General features: G+C 36.8%; 1 protein-coding gene across 3 annotated transcripts in view; it reads left to right on the top strand.

The window, feature by feature from the left end:
* The window catches only part of SRBD1 (S1 RNA binding domain 1), a 192,153-nt gene that overhangs the window by 160,143 nt on the left and 19,526 nt on the right, over positions 1-12,484 (top strand). For 2 of the 3 annotated variants that reach the window (XM_077749284.1, XM_077749286.1), the window contains exons 17-19: positions 2,695-2,801; positions 4,341-4,517; positions 8,257-8,439. In XM_077749284.1, coding sequence (XP_077605410.1) covers positions 2,695-2,801; positions 4,341-4,517; positions 8,257-8,439 — 467 coding nt within the window. The remainder of the gene's footprint in view (positions 1-2,694; positions 2,802-4,340; positions 4,518-8,256; positions 8,440-12,484) is intronic. The other variant, XM_077749285.1, reaches the window with a different exon arrangement.

The following is a 12,484-nucleotide window of genomic DNA, read 5'->3' as shown; positions in this document are numbered from 1 at the left end:
TGCGTTCTTATGGCCAACTTGTGCTAACTTAGTTAAAATATTACAATTGCTGATAATTAGAAAAATGTTATACTCAGTAACATCCTTTCTGAAAAATGCACTGACATTTGGTGACTAAACTTGGTTGAAAGAATCAGAACTTTGCCAACAGATGATAAACTTCTCATAATTTCTTTGATACTTTGCTTCATAAATCTGTAAAGTTACTCTTTAATCTTTCCATCAATCTGTGACAGTCCTGTGTTAAAAGATCCAATGAGATAACCATGAACAAACATATGTTCCTAGACAATTTATGTATCCCTCTTACATGATACCCTCACCTGGCTGCATTATGATTGATAACTGTTTATTCCATGTTGAATATGTGCAACATGCTCTATGTGGGTTATTTCTGTCTTGACTTTTCTATGCTGCTGGCCAGCCACCAAATTAACTTTGGGACCCTCTAATTGATCAAAACTCCCAGTTTGAAAACCATTGATTTTACTGTTGTTATCATCTGCTGGAGTGGAGCCAGTCCCCCCAAATCATATGGCCTTCCAGAGAAGGGGCGGATGCATGGAACATGGTCAGACTTCTGTTTGTAAAGAGGAAGAGAAGGTTGGAGACTAGAGGTAGGATAGGCAACCAAGACTGGCCAGCTACAGGGACTGCTTACCGAGCACCTGGTGTGGTGTGACACATGTGGGGTGGTTTGCCTTTATTCTAACGGCTCCCAACTATTACTTTTAGTTTTTCCTATTTGTTTATAGTCTTGTCTCTTTCCTCAGATGTTTTCTTGTCCGTGTCATTGTGCCTGCCACCATACGGTCTGCCATCTCCTACCCTCTCATTTTTAAAGGCCTTCTTTTCCTTTTGCTGTTTCTCATCTACTGAGGCCGAGAAGACTCTCCAGCTTCTTAAAAGTTGTGGCTCAGAATTAATCAGGTTCCCAGCAAGGTCTTAGGTTTTTCTTTATGATCCTTTTCTTAATTATGTTTACTTATTGGGATTTTTTAAATGATGTCTGTAATTTTTAGCTATGACCTAGATAACTAGGTTATCTCTGAAATAGGAAGGTACTCCTGCACCCTTCAGTCTTCGAGAACAAAAACTTCTATTATTAAAAGGTAATAGTATAATTATAATACCTAGGAATTCTGTTTACTCTGTGGTCCTTTTAAGAGTTTAAGGTTATCAAACTTAACCTTGTTTCCTTGAGACAAATGGAGAAGATGCTGACCCACAGTTTCACATCTGGGAACAACAACTGGAGGATCTTTAAGTTTAGAATTATTAATAACATCAAGTGTATTATGAGGTACTCAGTTGTGGTGATCTGGCTTCAGTTAGCCCTCGAATATTTACCTTCAAATACTGTGTTTCATAAATACTAAGATGCACATTGTCTTACATTTTAACATCTCTGAAATTAGGATGCTTAACAATTAATGGTGTCCAAAAAAAAAAAAAAACCCAAACAAATTTAATGGTGTCTTACAGTTGCTTTTGGCCCCGGGGCACATCATGGTATAGTTTCTGTGTGAACTTGATTGTTAATCCTGGAGTCATAACAGACCTGCAGACCCTTCACTCTTTTAGTCAACAAACTATTGAACAGTAAAACATTTAAGGACCTTTAAAGAAAGAACAGGAGTTTTGTTGCAGTCCAAAATCCCTTCTGTTGATACCTTCTGTTCGGATTAAGGTGGAACTACTACCACAGCTTACAGAATGAGCATCAGAAGCTTTCAAGAAACTCTGAGACTGGAGTATAACTGTTTCAGGAAATGCTGCATCACCCAGGATCTTAAGTGTTAAATGACAATACTGACAGGAAAAACTTGGACATCTACGACTCAGAGTAAAAAAGTGGTTCAGAAGAGTCGAATGCAGAATGTGAAGAAATTTTAGAAATACCTTTACCAGTTTAGATTGCTTATATTTTCCTTTTTATCTATGTATAATAGATCATTGGAGAACTTTGTAAATTAAGTCTAAAAGAATTCTTTCAGTATTTAAAAGTAAAAATTTCACAGAATAAGAAAACACTGTGTCATGATTTAATAGGCAGTGTAGTTTCTTTCCTAGTGGCACATAAAATAACAATGCCTTTTATAAGTAGTCATATCTTCAGTGTGATGAAACAGAGTTTGATTTATTGTCAGACTACTTGTGCATTAGTGTACTGCTTCCTACCGTACTTTACACTGTCATCTCCTAAGAGGAGCTAAGGAAACAGCACACAGGTGAGTAAAGGTAACACCACCAGGCAGCGTGTGAATGATGGAGACCAGTAGGTCTCAAAGTGTGCTCCTGAAAGCAGCAGCGACAGCACCACCTGGGAGCTTCTTAATGCGAAGTGTCAGACCCCGCCCCAGACCCACCGCATCAGCCTGTGTTTCAACAAGTCCTAAAGGTGATTGTGATACCAAGCTAAAGTTTGAGAACCACTGTTCTGGCAGAATTCTGGGGAAGGGGAAATTATTGGTGCTGTTACACTGAGGTGAGGTGGATGAGTGATTTAGAGAGTACAAAAACATAGATTCCTTAAGCTCAGCTCAATTACATGCTAACAGTGTGTAAGAAAAGTGAAAAAATATACTGTGTTGTATCTCAGCCTGCTACCAGTGATAAAGGTATATAATGGAACAGTCCAAAACCTGCGTGTCTTTCACTTTTGGTTAACCTTTTGATCTTTTGTCTTTTTAGCATGATGTATCTCAGACTTTACTCAAGGCAACACTGGACAGTGTTGTAGAAGAATGTGTCAGCTTTGTGGGAGTGGATATTAACATCTGTTCTGAAGTTTTGTTGAGGTGAGACAAGAGGTCCGTGGCTAAAGATCACAGAATCCTCAGTTTAACCGGCTGTTCAGTTCAAACTTAGCTCAAATAAGGGGACACATGTATATTTTATTTATTTTTTTAATGTTTTTTTAATTTATTTCTGAGAAAGAGATAGAGACAGTGTGAGCAGGGGAGGGTCAGAGAGAGAGGGAGACACAGAATCCAGAGACAGGCTCCAGGCTCTGAGCTAGCTGTCAGCACAGAGCCCGACAGAGGGCTCGAGCCCACGAACCGTGAAATCATGACCTGAGCCAAAGTCGGACGCTTAACTGACTGAGCCACCCAGGCGCCCTAAGGGGACACATGTATAAAGTTGTCAAGTATAGAAAACCTATGAGTTCCAACATTGCTTTAGGTAATCAGTTTAAGGGGAAGACATCATTTGAAAAAAGAATTATAACAATTCACATTATCATTTTTAATACCGCAAATCTAAAATGAAGAGCATATGGTAACCATTGAGTGCATTAGTGTTGCTAATAGAATTTAAATAAGGTTAACATGGAAAAGAGCTGTTGCCCACCACATGAGAGTAGATATTTTTCACTAGTTCAGTCTCTTGCATACATCTGTCAAAGCTGGCAGTAACCAGAAGATAAATTCTGAGAGTTCAAGGTATGGTTACCATATTTTTACCTTGAAAATCTGTAAGTCACATATCAAAATCTTTATCATACTGTAATCACGTCTTATGTAGTCTGTCCTTTTTTAGTGTGCTTATAGAAGAGCTGCTTTTTTTCATTTATAGTTTTGCATTTATTACTCAAGTCTGCTGATGCAGCAAGAAATTCCAGACCTCTGTAAAAGACCTAGACTTCTTTACTTTGAGATTAGTATAGCAGAAAATACCCCTTACATTTTAAGGTGTTGATTTTCTACCACAGCTAGAAACATTCCATAATTTCATGTATAAAGTTCAATAATAGAATTAAGAATCTCTTAAATAATAATTTTTTAAAGTTAACACCAAGCAAACTGCCTAATAATGATAGAGTTTTTATATTTTTAAACCAACCAGGACAGTCATGACTTTCTATAGTTCCAAGTCTTTGTGTTAATGAGAATAGTCTGATTAAAAAAAAAAAAAAGAGGGTAGTACAACACAACTGAAGCTATTGTAACTTTTGTTGCTAACTCACTTTGTAACCTGAACTGGAATAGGCAGAATTATTACTTGATTCAGAAATACAGAGAACGTGAATAGCATAGAGTTACAATTCTTTTCTTACACCAGTGCTAACCAGTTTACCAGCCTCTTTATGACAGCTACTGGTTTTGTCATTATTTTGAATTCTTTTCTCCTTGCCTCCTCTTGGACAACTCTTTCCCCTTTGTCTTTTTTATTTAACTCCCTTTTGGGTTACCTTAACTTAGAGCCACATGACAGTATGTAAGTGCAGTTGTTTTTATGATGCCTATCATTGACTTTTCAGATGAGATCTTTTCTTTGAATATGCTTAGAACTATTACATCTACCATATTATTCATTTTGTTTATTTTTTTTTTTAGGCATATTGCAGGACTCAATGCCAACCGAGCCAAAAACATTATTGAATGGCGAGAGAAAAACGGGCCCTTTGTCAACCGAGAACAGCTGAAAAAAGTGAAAGGGCTGGGTCCAAAATCTTTCCAACAGTGTGCTGGCTTCATCAGAGTCAACCAGGATTATATTAGGACATTTTGCAGGTGATTATGAAAGTATTTGTTTTGGGTTCTGTTACCAGCCTTCCCTGTTACTGTTGCCCATCCTGCTGACTGACCTAAATCCTCGGTGTCCGTTTGTTCAGTCCTTCAGGATGTGTTGACTCTGATCTTTGCTAGGCACTGGGAATCCAACAGTGGACAAATCGTCAAATTCCCTGTTCTTGTGAAGTTAAATTTTAATACATGAGACAAACAAAAAATAAACTAGTAAAATAAATAGTTTCAGAGGTAGTAAATATTATATAAGTTAAAACAGCAGAGAGATATGACACTGTCCTGGGGAGCTGCACAACTGCTTTATGTGAGTTATTCATTGAAAAGTTATTTGAGCTGAATTTTGAATGAAGTGAAGAGCTAACCACACAGGGATTAGAAGGAAAGCATTGGCAGAGCGTGCAGTATGTGTGCAAGGTCCTAAGGCACCACCAAATTTGGTGTATTCAGGAAATGAAACTAAGGCCAGTGTGATTGGAGCATCACAAGTGGGAAGGACTGGTACAAGAAGAGGTGACAAAGAAGACGTCACAACAACAACTTCATACTGACAACTGTTTTCCTAAGTCGAGTTGGACCTCCCCGCTCCCTCCTCCTTGAAAACATGACTGAAGCATAATTGTCAGTTGTGTGTAGATTAAGCGCTAAATTCTTGCTCTTAATTTCTAATCCCGATAGCACAAAAGCAAAGAATTTGGCTAAACTTCTTAGCATTTTGTAATCACGAAAGAATAGTTTTTATGTACTTGCTACTTTGGGACTACTTGTTTCATTTGTTTTTTTTTTTTTCTTTTGACAAAATTATAATAAGGGGCTCCTGGTGGCTCAGTGCGTTAAGCGGCCCACTTCAGCTCAGGTCGTATCTTGTGGTTTGTGAGTTCAAGCCCACGTCGGGCTCTGTGCCGACAGCTCAGAGCCTGGAGCCTGCTTTGGATTCTGTGTCTTCCTCTCTCTCTGCACCGTCCCTGCTTGTGCTCTCTCTCTCTCTCAAAAATAAATAAACATTAAAAAAAATTTTAATAAAAATAAAAAATAATAAAAAGACAAAAGTAATATGGAAAAATAATCTTTGTTTTGGCAAAGACTAATAGTGGAAAACCAGCCCCACTAATAATAACAGTAATATTAGTAATATAAAATTATAGTTACATAACTGTTTGGTGTTGATGTAGAAATAGAACAGAATAAAGTCTGAAACTCACCAAAATAGAGACAGAATTTAGTATACGATAAAGGTAAAGCTTCAAACACTGGTTTTAGGACAGCTGGCAGGAATCGGATACGTGTAGGGGAAGCGGTAGTTCCGCCTCATACGGTGCGCCCAGATGAGTCCCAGATGCATCACAGACTTAAAAAGAAGTGAAACGGTAAAAGTGCCAGAAGATAACATGGGTAAATTTTGCAGAGGATTGCAGTGGGAGAAGGCCTTTTCTAACTAAGCAAACCACAAAACCCAGAAGCCAGAAATGAAGAACAATTGAGGATAAAATAATCCCATGCTTTCTTAGTTTATGTGTTTTTTTTGAACCCTTGGTTAGAACTATATAAAAAAAAAACAAATGAGAAGGAAAGGGCACCTCAGCTTCTCACTTCAAATAGTTTCTTATATATTACTTCCTGAAAGTAAATTTATACTTGTATCAACTTGTGTGTTTATTATTTAAAAATTCAGGGGGTCTGGGTGGCTCTCAGCTCAGGTCATGATCCCAGGGTTATGGGTGCTGCTCTGAGCGTGGAGCCTACTTAAGATTCTCTCTCCCTCTCTCCCTCTCTCTTCCCCCTTCCCTCCCTCCCTTCCTCTCCCTCTCTCTCCCTGTCCCTCCCTGTCCCTCCCTCTCCCTCCTNCTCTTCCTCCCTCTCTCTCTCTCTCCCTCCCTCCCCTTCCCCTGCCCCTCTCCTCTGTTCCAATGCTCTTAAAAAAAAATGGATACAGAAAGGATTGTGTTATAGAACTATTTGAAACTTGGTTTGTTCGTTTCAATAATATATCTTGGTTTTCTTTCCACATATTACATATAGATGTAGATCATTATTTATGATGTCTGCATAGTATTTAGTTTATGGATCAACCATAGCTTAATTTAATCAGTGCCCTATTGATGAACATTTGAGTTGCTTTTAAAGCCTTATATTTTTTCAAGTGATAATGAAGTACTTGAAGATTCACGACTATTACATCTTCTTGATAAATCATACCTTTATTCAGAATGGACTGTTGCTATCTTATTAGGTGTTTTTTGCCTTGAAATCTCTTGTTTGCTATTTGTGTTGCTACATTTGCCTTTCAATATGCTTGGTGTTTTTTTATTTTCAAACTTTCTGTTACATTTAATTTTTGATACGACTCTGTAGACCAGTAAATTTCATGGTTTTATTCAATTTTATATTAATATACTCACATTTATTACATTTATCGATACATTTGGACTTAATCTCCTATCAGATATTTTCTCTTCATTATGCTTTCTGATTTCCTTTCATGCTGCTGGATTTCTCAGCTAACAAGTATTCCTTATTTTCCTACCTCATTTTTATCTCCTCTTAGTGATTTCAAGTTGTATGTCTTCTTCTGATGATTATTTTTAAGTGTGATTTGTACTGGCCTCTGCAGTTAATAGGTGTCTCTGTCCTCCTCTTGGAAAAGACTAGAACCTTAGGACTCTTCCCAGCCTTCCCTTCAACTATATGTCCCATGGTGAGATGACCTGGGATTTTGGTTTCAGACTGTCCTATATATATTTTTTAAATATTTATTTATTTTGAGGGTGGAGGGATGGGCAGTAAGAGAGGGAGACAGAGAATCCCAAGTAGGCTCCATGCTGCCAGTGCAGAGCCCAACCTGGGGCTCAAACTCACAAACCATGACCTAAGCCAAAACCAAGAATTGGAGGCTTAACTTACTAAGCCACCCAGTGCCCCTATATATATTTTTTTTTTTTTTACATTATTCATGAGCAGTTATTTAATGTAGCAAGTTTTTATAGTTTCTGTGCTCATCATTGTTTCTTGTAGCCCACATTATCACTCTTCTTAAATTTGTTGTTTTTGCTGGAGTATATCCTTAAATTCTTTTCAGAGAGAGTATATTATATCTGTTCTGCTTTAGTCCTTACATGTCTGAAAATGATTGTAATTTGCCCTCCTATTTGAATGCTAGTTTGGCGAGATATATGATTCTCAATTCAAAATCATTTTGTCCCAGAACTTTTAAGATACCAGTTCACTGTATTCTAGCATCTGCTGTTTATCAGTGAGAAGTCTGATGCCAGTCTGATTCTAGTTCCTTGGGAAGTATTCTATTTTATTTTTCTCTCTTCTGCTTCTTAAATTGTATTCTAAAGTTGCCCCACAATATGTCAGATCTGAGTCTTTTTCCATTCATCCTATTTCGTACTCAGTAGGTTCTTTTAATTTGAAAACTTGTATTTTTCTTCAGTTCTGGAAAATTGTTTTCTCTTTTCCTTCTCCCTTCTCTTTTTATTTATTTCTCTGTGTTTTTCCTCTATTCTCTCCTAGAATGCCACTTATACAGGCTAAATCAGTAAAGAATGTTTTTGGCTCTAAGTAACAGGAAACTCTGTTAACAGTGTTTCAGCAAACACATGATAATTTCTACAGAATGTATGTGCTGTTTGTGTGTATTTGTACAGCAGAAAAATGAGCACACGTTAAAGACTTTTCTTTTCTTCCCTTCCCTCCCACTCTTTGCCTCTTTAAATGGTGGTAGTAGTCAGCAAACTGAATCTTCTGGTCAAATTCAAGGAGTTGCTGGGACATCTTCAGCAGGTGTTGAAATCACAAACGAGAAGCAGGGCAAGAAGAAGAACAAAACTGCAGGAAATGTTACACTGAAGCCAGATCCTCTGGACCAAACTTGTATTCACCCGGAATCGTATGACATAGCGATGAGGTAAGTCTGAGGCCCATGTGAAAATTCTCCATGCCCAGAGTGAGTTCACTACCGCAGACAGCCTTTGTTTGGCATAATGGAGACTTAAAAAATATGACCGTATTTAACATGACAACATTTTTCAGAAGTTCCGCATTGCTGAGTTATGTGACACATTATTTTATTTCAGTGAGGAATGAAACCATTATTCCTGGAGCAGTGTCAAGCTAATAAACCCTGGTACTAATGGTGAAGTGTGTGTAATGGAAATTGCATGGCACTCTCCTCTGTTTGTTTTGGAAATTAACAAGACACAAATGACCAGCACCTGGCTTAAAGCTTGTGCTTATCTAAAGATAAAGCCCTTCTGGAAGTAAACACCCAACTCTCAGGTTTCTAAGAAGTGTTGCCTGGCTAGGTTATTACAAAGTCTAAGAAATGATGTACTTTTAATGAGCACACGTTACACAGTACGATATGGCGGAGGTTTTTGAGTACAAGGAAAAATTTAAGGCATTAAAAGAAAAAAAAATACACACCACATTGAATTAGTTTAAAACATTTTCATTCGTTCAGAAATTGTCTTGCTACATCAGTAAATATTGTAAGGCTTTTCGTGAGTTAAATAACAGTAGGTTTTAAGATGGTGAATTTTTTTTCTTAATTTTTTTTTAATGTTTATTTGTTTTGAGAGAGAGAGAGACAGAGTGTGAACAGGGGAGAGGCAGAAAGAGGGAGACACAGAATCCAAGGCAGGCTCCAGACTCTGAGCTGTCAGCACAGAGCCCGATGTCGGGCTTGAACTCACAAACCATGAGATCATGACCTGAGCCGAAGTCGGATGCTTAACTGACTGAGCCACCCAGGTGCCCCAAGATAGTGAATATTTTAACATTCATTGAATCTAAGGTGAGATTTTTAACTTGTTTTGAAAACATTTATTTTTGATTATTTTAATAAATGGAAATTGTTTCCTCTCTTTTAAAGATGTTTGAAATTATAGATTATAGCACATGATAGAGAACTTAGAAAATGGGGGAAAAAAATAAAAAATAATATTCTGTCAACGTCAAAACACGGGTACCTGTTTTTCCCTCAGCATTTTGTTATGGAAAAATTTAAACATAAAAATTGAAAAAATAAAACTTACAGGGAATTCTTATATATCCATACCTAGATTTTATTAGTAACATTTTATTATGCCTGTTTTTCCACTTATCTATCCATCTATTTGTTCATCAGCCCATCTTATTTTATGGATTTCAAAAACAATTGCAGACATCAGTACATTTTCAACTAATACTTCAGTATGCATATCATTAACCAGAATTCTATGATTCCTAACAGTATTTTTTCCTTTGAGGTAAAATTCACATATAATTAAATTTTAAGTGTATATTAGCTGAGTTTTGGCAAATACCTACATCTGTATAACCCAAACCCAAACCCCTCTTGAGATTAAACAAACAAACAAAAAACCTTGCCATCATCCTAAAACCTTCCCCCATCCTGGACAATCCCTGTCCCAGCCTCCTGGAGCTAACTGCATGTTCTAATTTTTTTTGCCAAAGATTACTCTGCCTCTTCTAAAACTTCTTATAAATGATGCCATACAGTTGTACTCTTGTGTAAGCCTTCTTTCTGCGTAAAGTTTAGGGATTTTTTTCTATTCATGTTGTAACAAGTATAAGTAGCTTGTTTCTTTTTATTGCTAATACTTCATTGTATGAATATACCATGGTTTATTCTCCTTATTGAAGGAAAATAGCCTATTTTTGGCCCTTAAGAGTAAAGCTGCTATGATCATTCTTATACAGTTTTTGTTGTTGACATTTGCTTCCACTTTTCTTGGAAAAATACTTAGGAGAGGATTTACTGGGTCATAAAGTAGGTGAATGTTTTAGTTTTCTTAGAAACTCGTAGCCCTNATGAGCACTGGGTGTTATATGGAAACCAATTTGACAATAAACTATTTGTAAAAAAAAAAAAAAAAAACTCGTAGCCCTAACTGCAGTACCATTTTACTCTTCTGTTAACATAAGAGTTCCGGTTACTGTACACAACTAATTGAGTTGTTTACCTTTTTATTATTGGATTGTGGGAATTTGTAAAGTGGATTCTGGGCATTGGTCCTTTGTGAATATATATTTCATAAATATTTTGCCCTGGATTGTAGTTTACGTCTTTATTTTCTTAGTGGTGTCTTTTGATGAGCAGGCATCTTAAATTTTGATGATGTCTAATGTATTGATATTTTCCTTTTATAGTTATTGCTCTCTGGGTCCTGTCTAAGAAACTTTTGCCTACCTCAAAACATTTTTGAGTGTTTTCTTCCAAAAGCTGTTAGATCTGTGATAAATTTGAAATTACAATTCATGGGACGCCTGGGCGACTCAGTTGGTAAAGCGTCCGACTTCGGCTCAGGTCATGATCTCACGGTTCACGGGTTCGAGCTCCGTGTCGGGCTCTGTGCTGACAGCTCAAAGCCTGGAGCCTGCTTCAGATTCTGTGTCTCCCTCTATCTGACCCTTCCCTGCTCACGCTGTCTCTCTGTCTCTCTCAAAAGTAAATAAAAAAAAAAAACATTAAAAATTTTTTTAAAAAGAAAAGAAATTACAATTCATATATGATTTGAAGTAAGGGTCAAGGTTCATTTTCTTCTTTCCATTGTGAACATATAGTTATTCTGGCACCATGATTGAAAAACAAGAACAGCAACACAACTTTTTTTTTTTACCCGTTGCTTTGGTGGCTTTGTTGAAGACCAAGCGACAGTATAAGTGTGGGTCTCTTTCTGGCAATCCTCTTGTTTCATGGATCTGTTTGTCAGTGCCATACTCTCTTAATCACTAGCTGGATGCTAAGTTTTGAAGTCAGACAGTGTTAGCCCTCCATCCAGTTTTTTGTAACTATTACTCTGAATATTGTAGATGATTGGTGTTTTCCTATACATTTTACAGTGGGCTTATCAATTTTCATTAAAAAATGATTGGGTTATTGGGATTACATGCAGTCTATAGGTGAATTTAGGAATAGTTTATGTCTTCATAAAACTGAGTCTTTTCACCATGAATTTATCATATTTTTCACTTATTTCAGTCTTTCATTTCTTTCAGCAGCATTTTAAAATTTCCACTGCACAGGTCTTGCATGTATTTTATGCTTTCCAGAAGTTACAAATGGAAGTTTTTTAATTTGTTGCTACTTACTGCTAATATGTAAAAATACAATTGATTTTTGCACAGTGACTGTGGATCCTGCAGCCTTGCTAATAAGTTCACATACTAGTTCTGGTAGGTGTCTATAGATTCTTTAAGTTTTCCTACAGAAACAATCACGTAACTAGCAAATAGATGAAAACTTTACTTCCTCTTCTTTAATCTTAATGCTTTTTCTTTTTCTTGCCCATTGTAATGGTTGAGACCTTTAGTACCATATTGAGTAGGAGTGGTGAGAGTGGACTTCCTTGCCCTGTTCCCAGTCTTAGAACATGGTTCTCATTTTTTTAATATAAAAAATAATTGCAGTCTCATATTACAGTAATTGTGTTTTTAGTGTGTTGTTATAAAGATGCACGTGTACTACTACACATGGATTTTATACAGCTGACATCTCCATGGGCACTAAGTCAGCATTTTATTATATACAGATCAGTGTCTTTTTAATGTACATGTTTATTCATTTTCCTAACATAGTTCTAATAGAGTTTATAAAATTTTCAACTTGCCTTATACGCACAATTTTTTTTAATTTCTGTCTTTCTATCTTTTTAAAAAGCTGGGTAATATTCCATCACATGATTGAACTATAATTGAATAATTGCAGTGGTTCCTTATGATGGATGGATTCCCTCTGCCAAAGGCTTTGAGAGTTTAGGTGGCTCTTGATAATACATTGCCAAGTAACATACCGATTTGCAATGCTGCCAGCAGTGTTGAGGCTGGAGAAATCTTGAATTTCTCCTGTTAAGTAGGACTTTTCTGCCAGTTTTCACATGGGCCACTGTCTGCATGTGGAGCATAAAAGCCCTACCAGTAACGTCACCCCTCTCTGTGCTTCCTTTGGG

This window comes from Crocuta crocuta, unplaced genomic scaffold, assembly GCF_008692635.1.
Source record: "Crocuta crocuta isolate KB4526 unplaced genomic scaffold, BGI_CrCroc_1.0 scaffold118, whole genome shotgun sequence".
NCBI lineage: Eukaryota > Metazoa > Chordata > Mammalia > Carnivora > Hyaenidae > Crocuta > Crocuta crocuta.
Note: the sequence above shows the minus strand (reverse complement) of the source record. Positions and strands in the feature narration are given on the sequence as shown.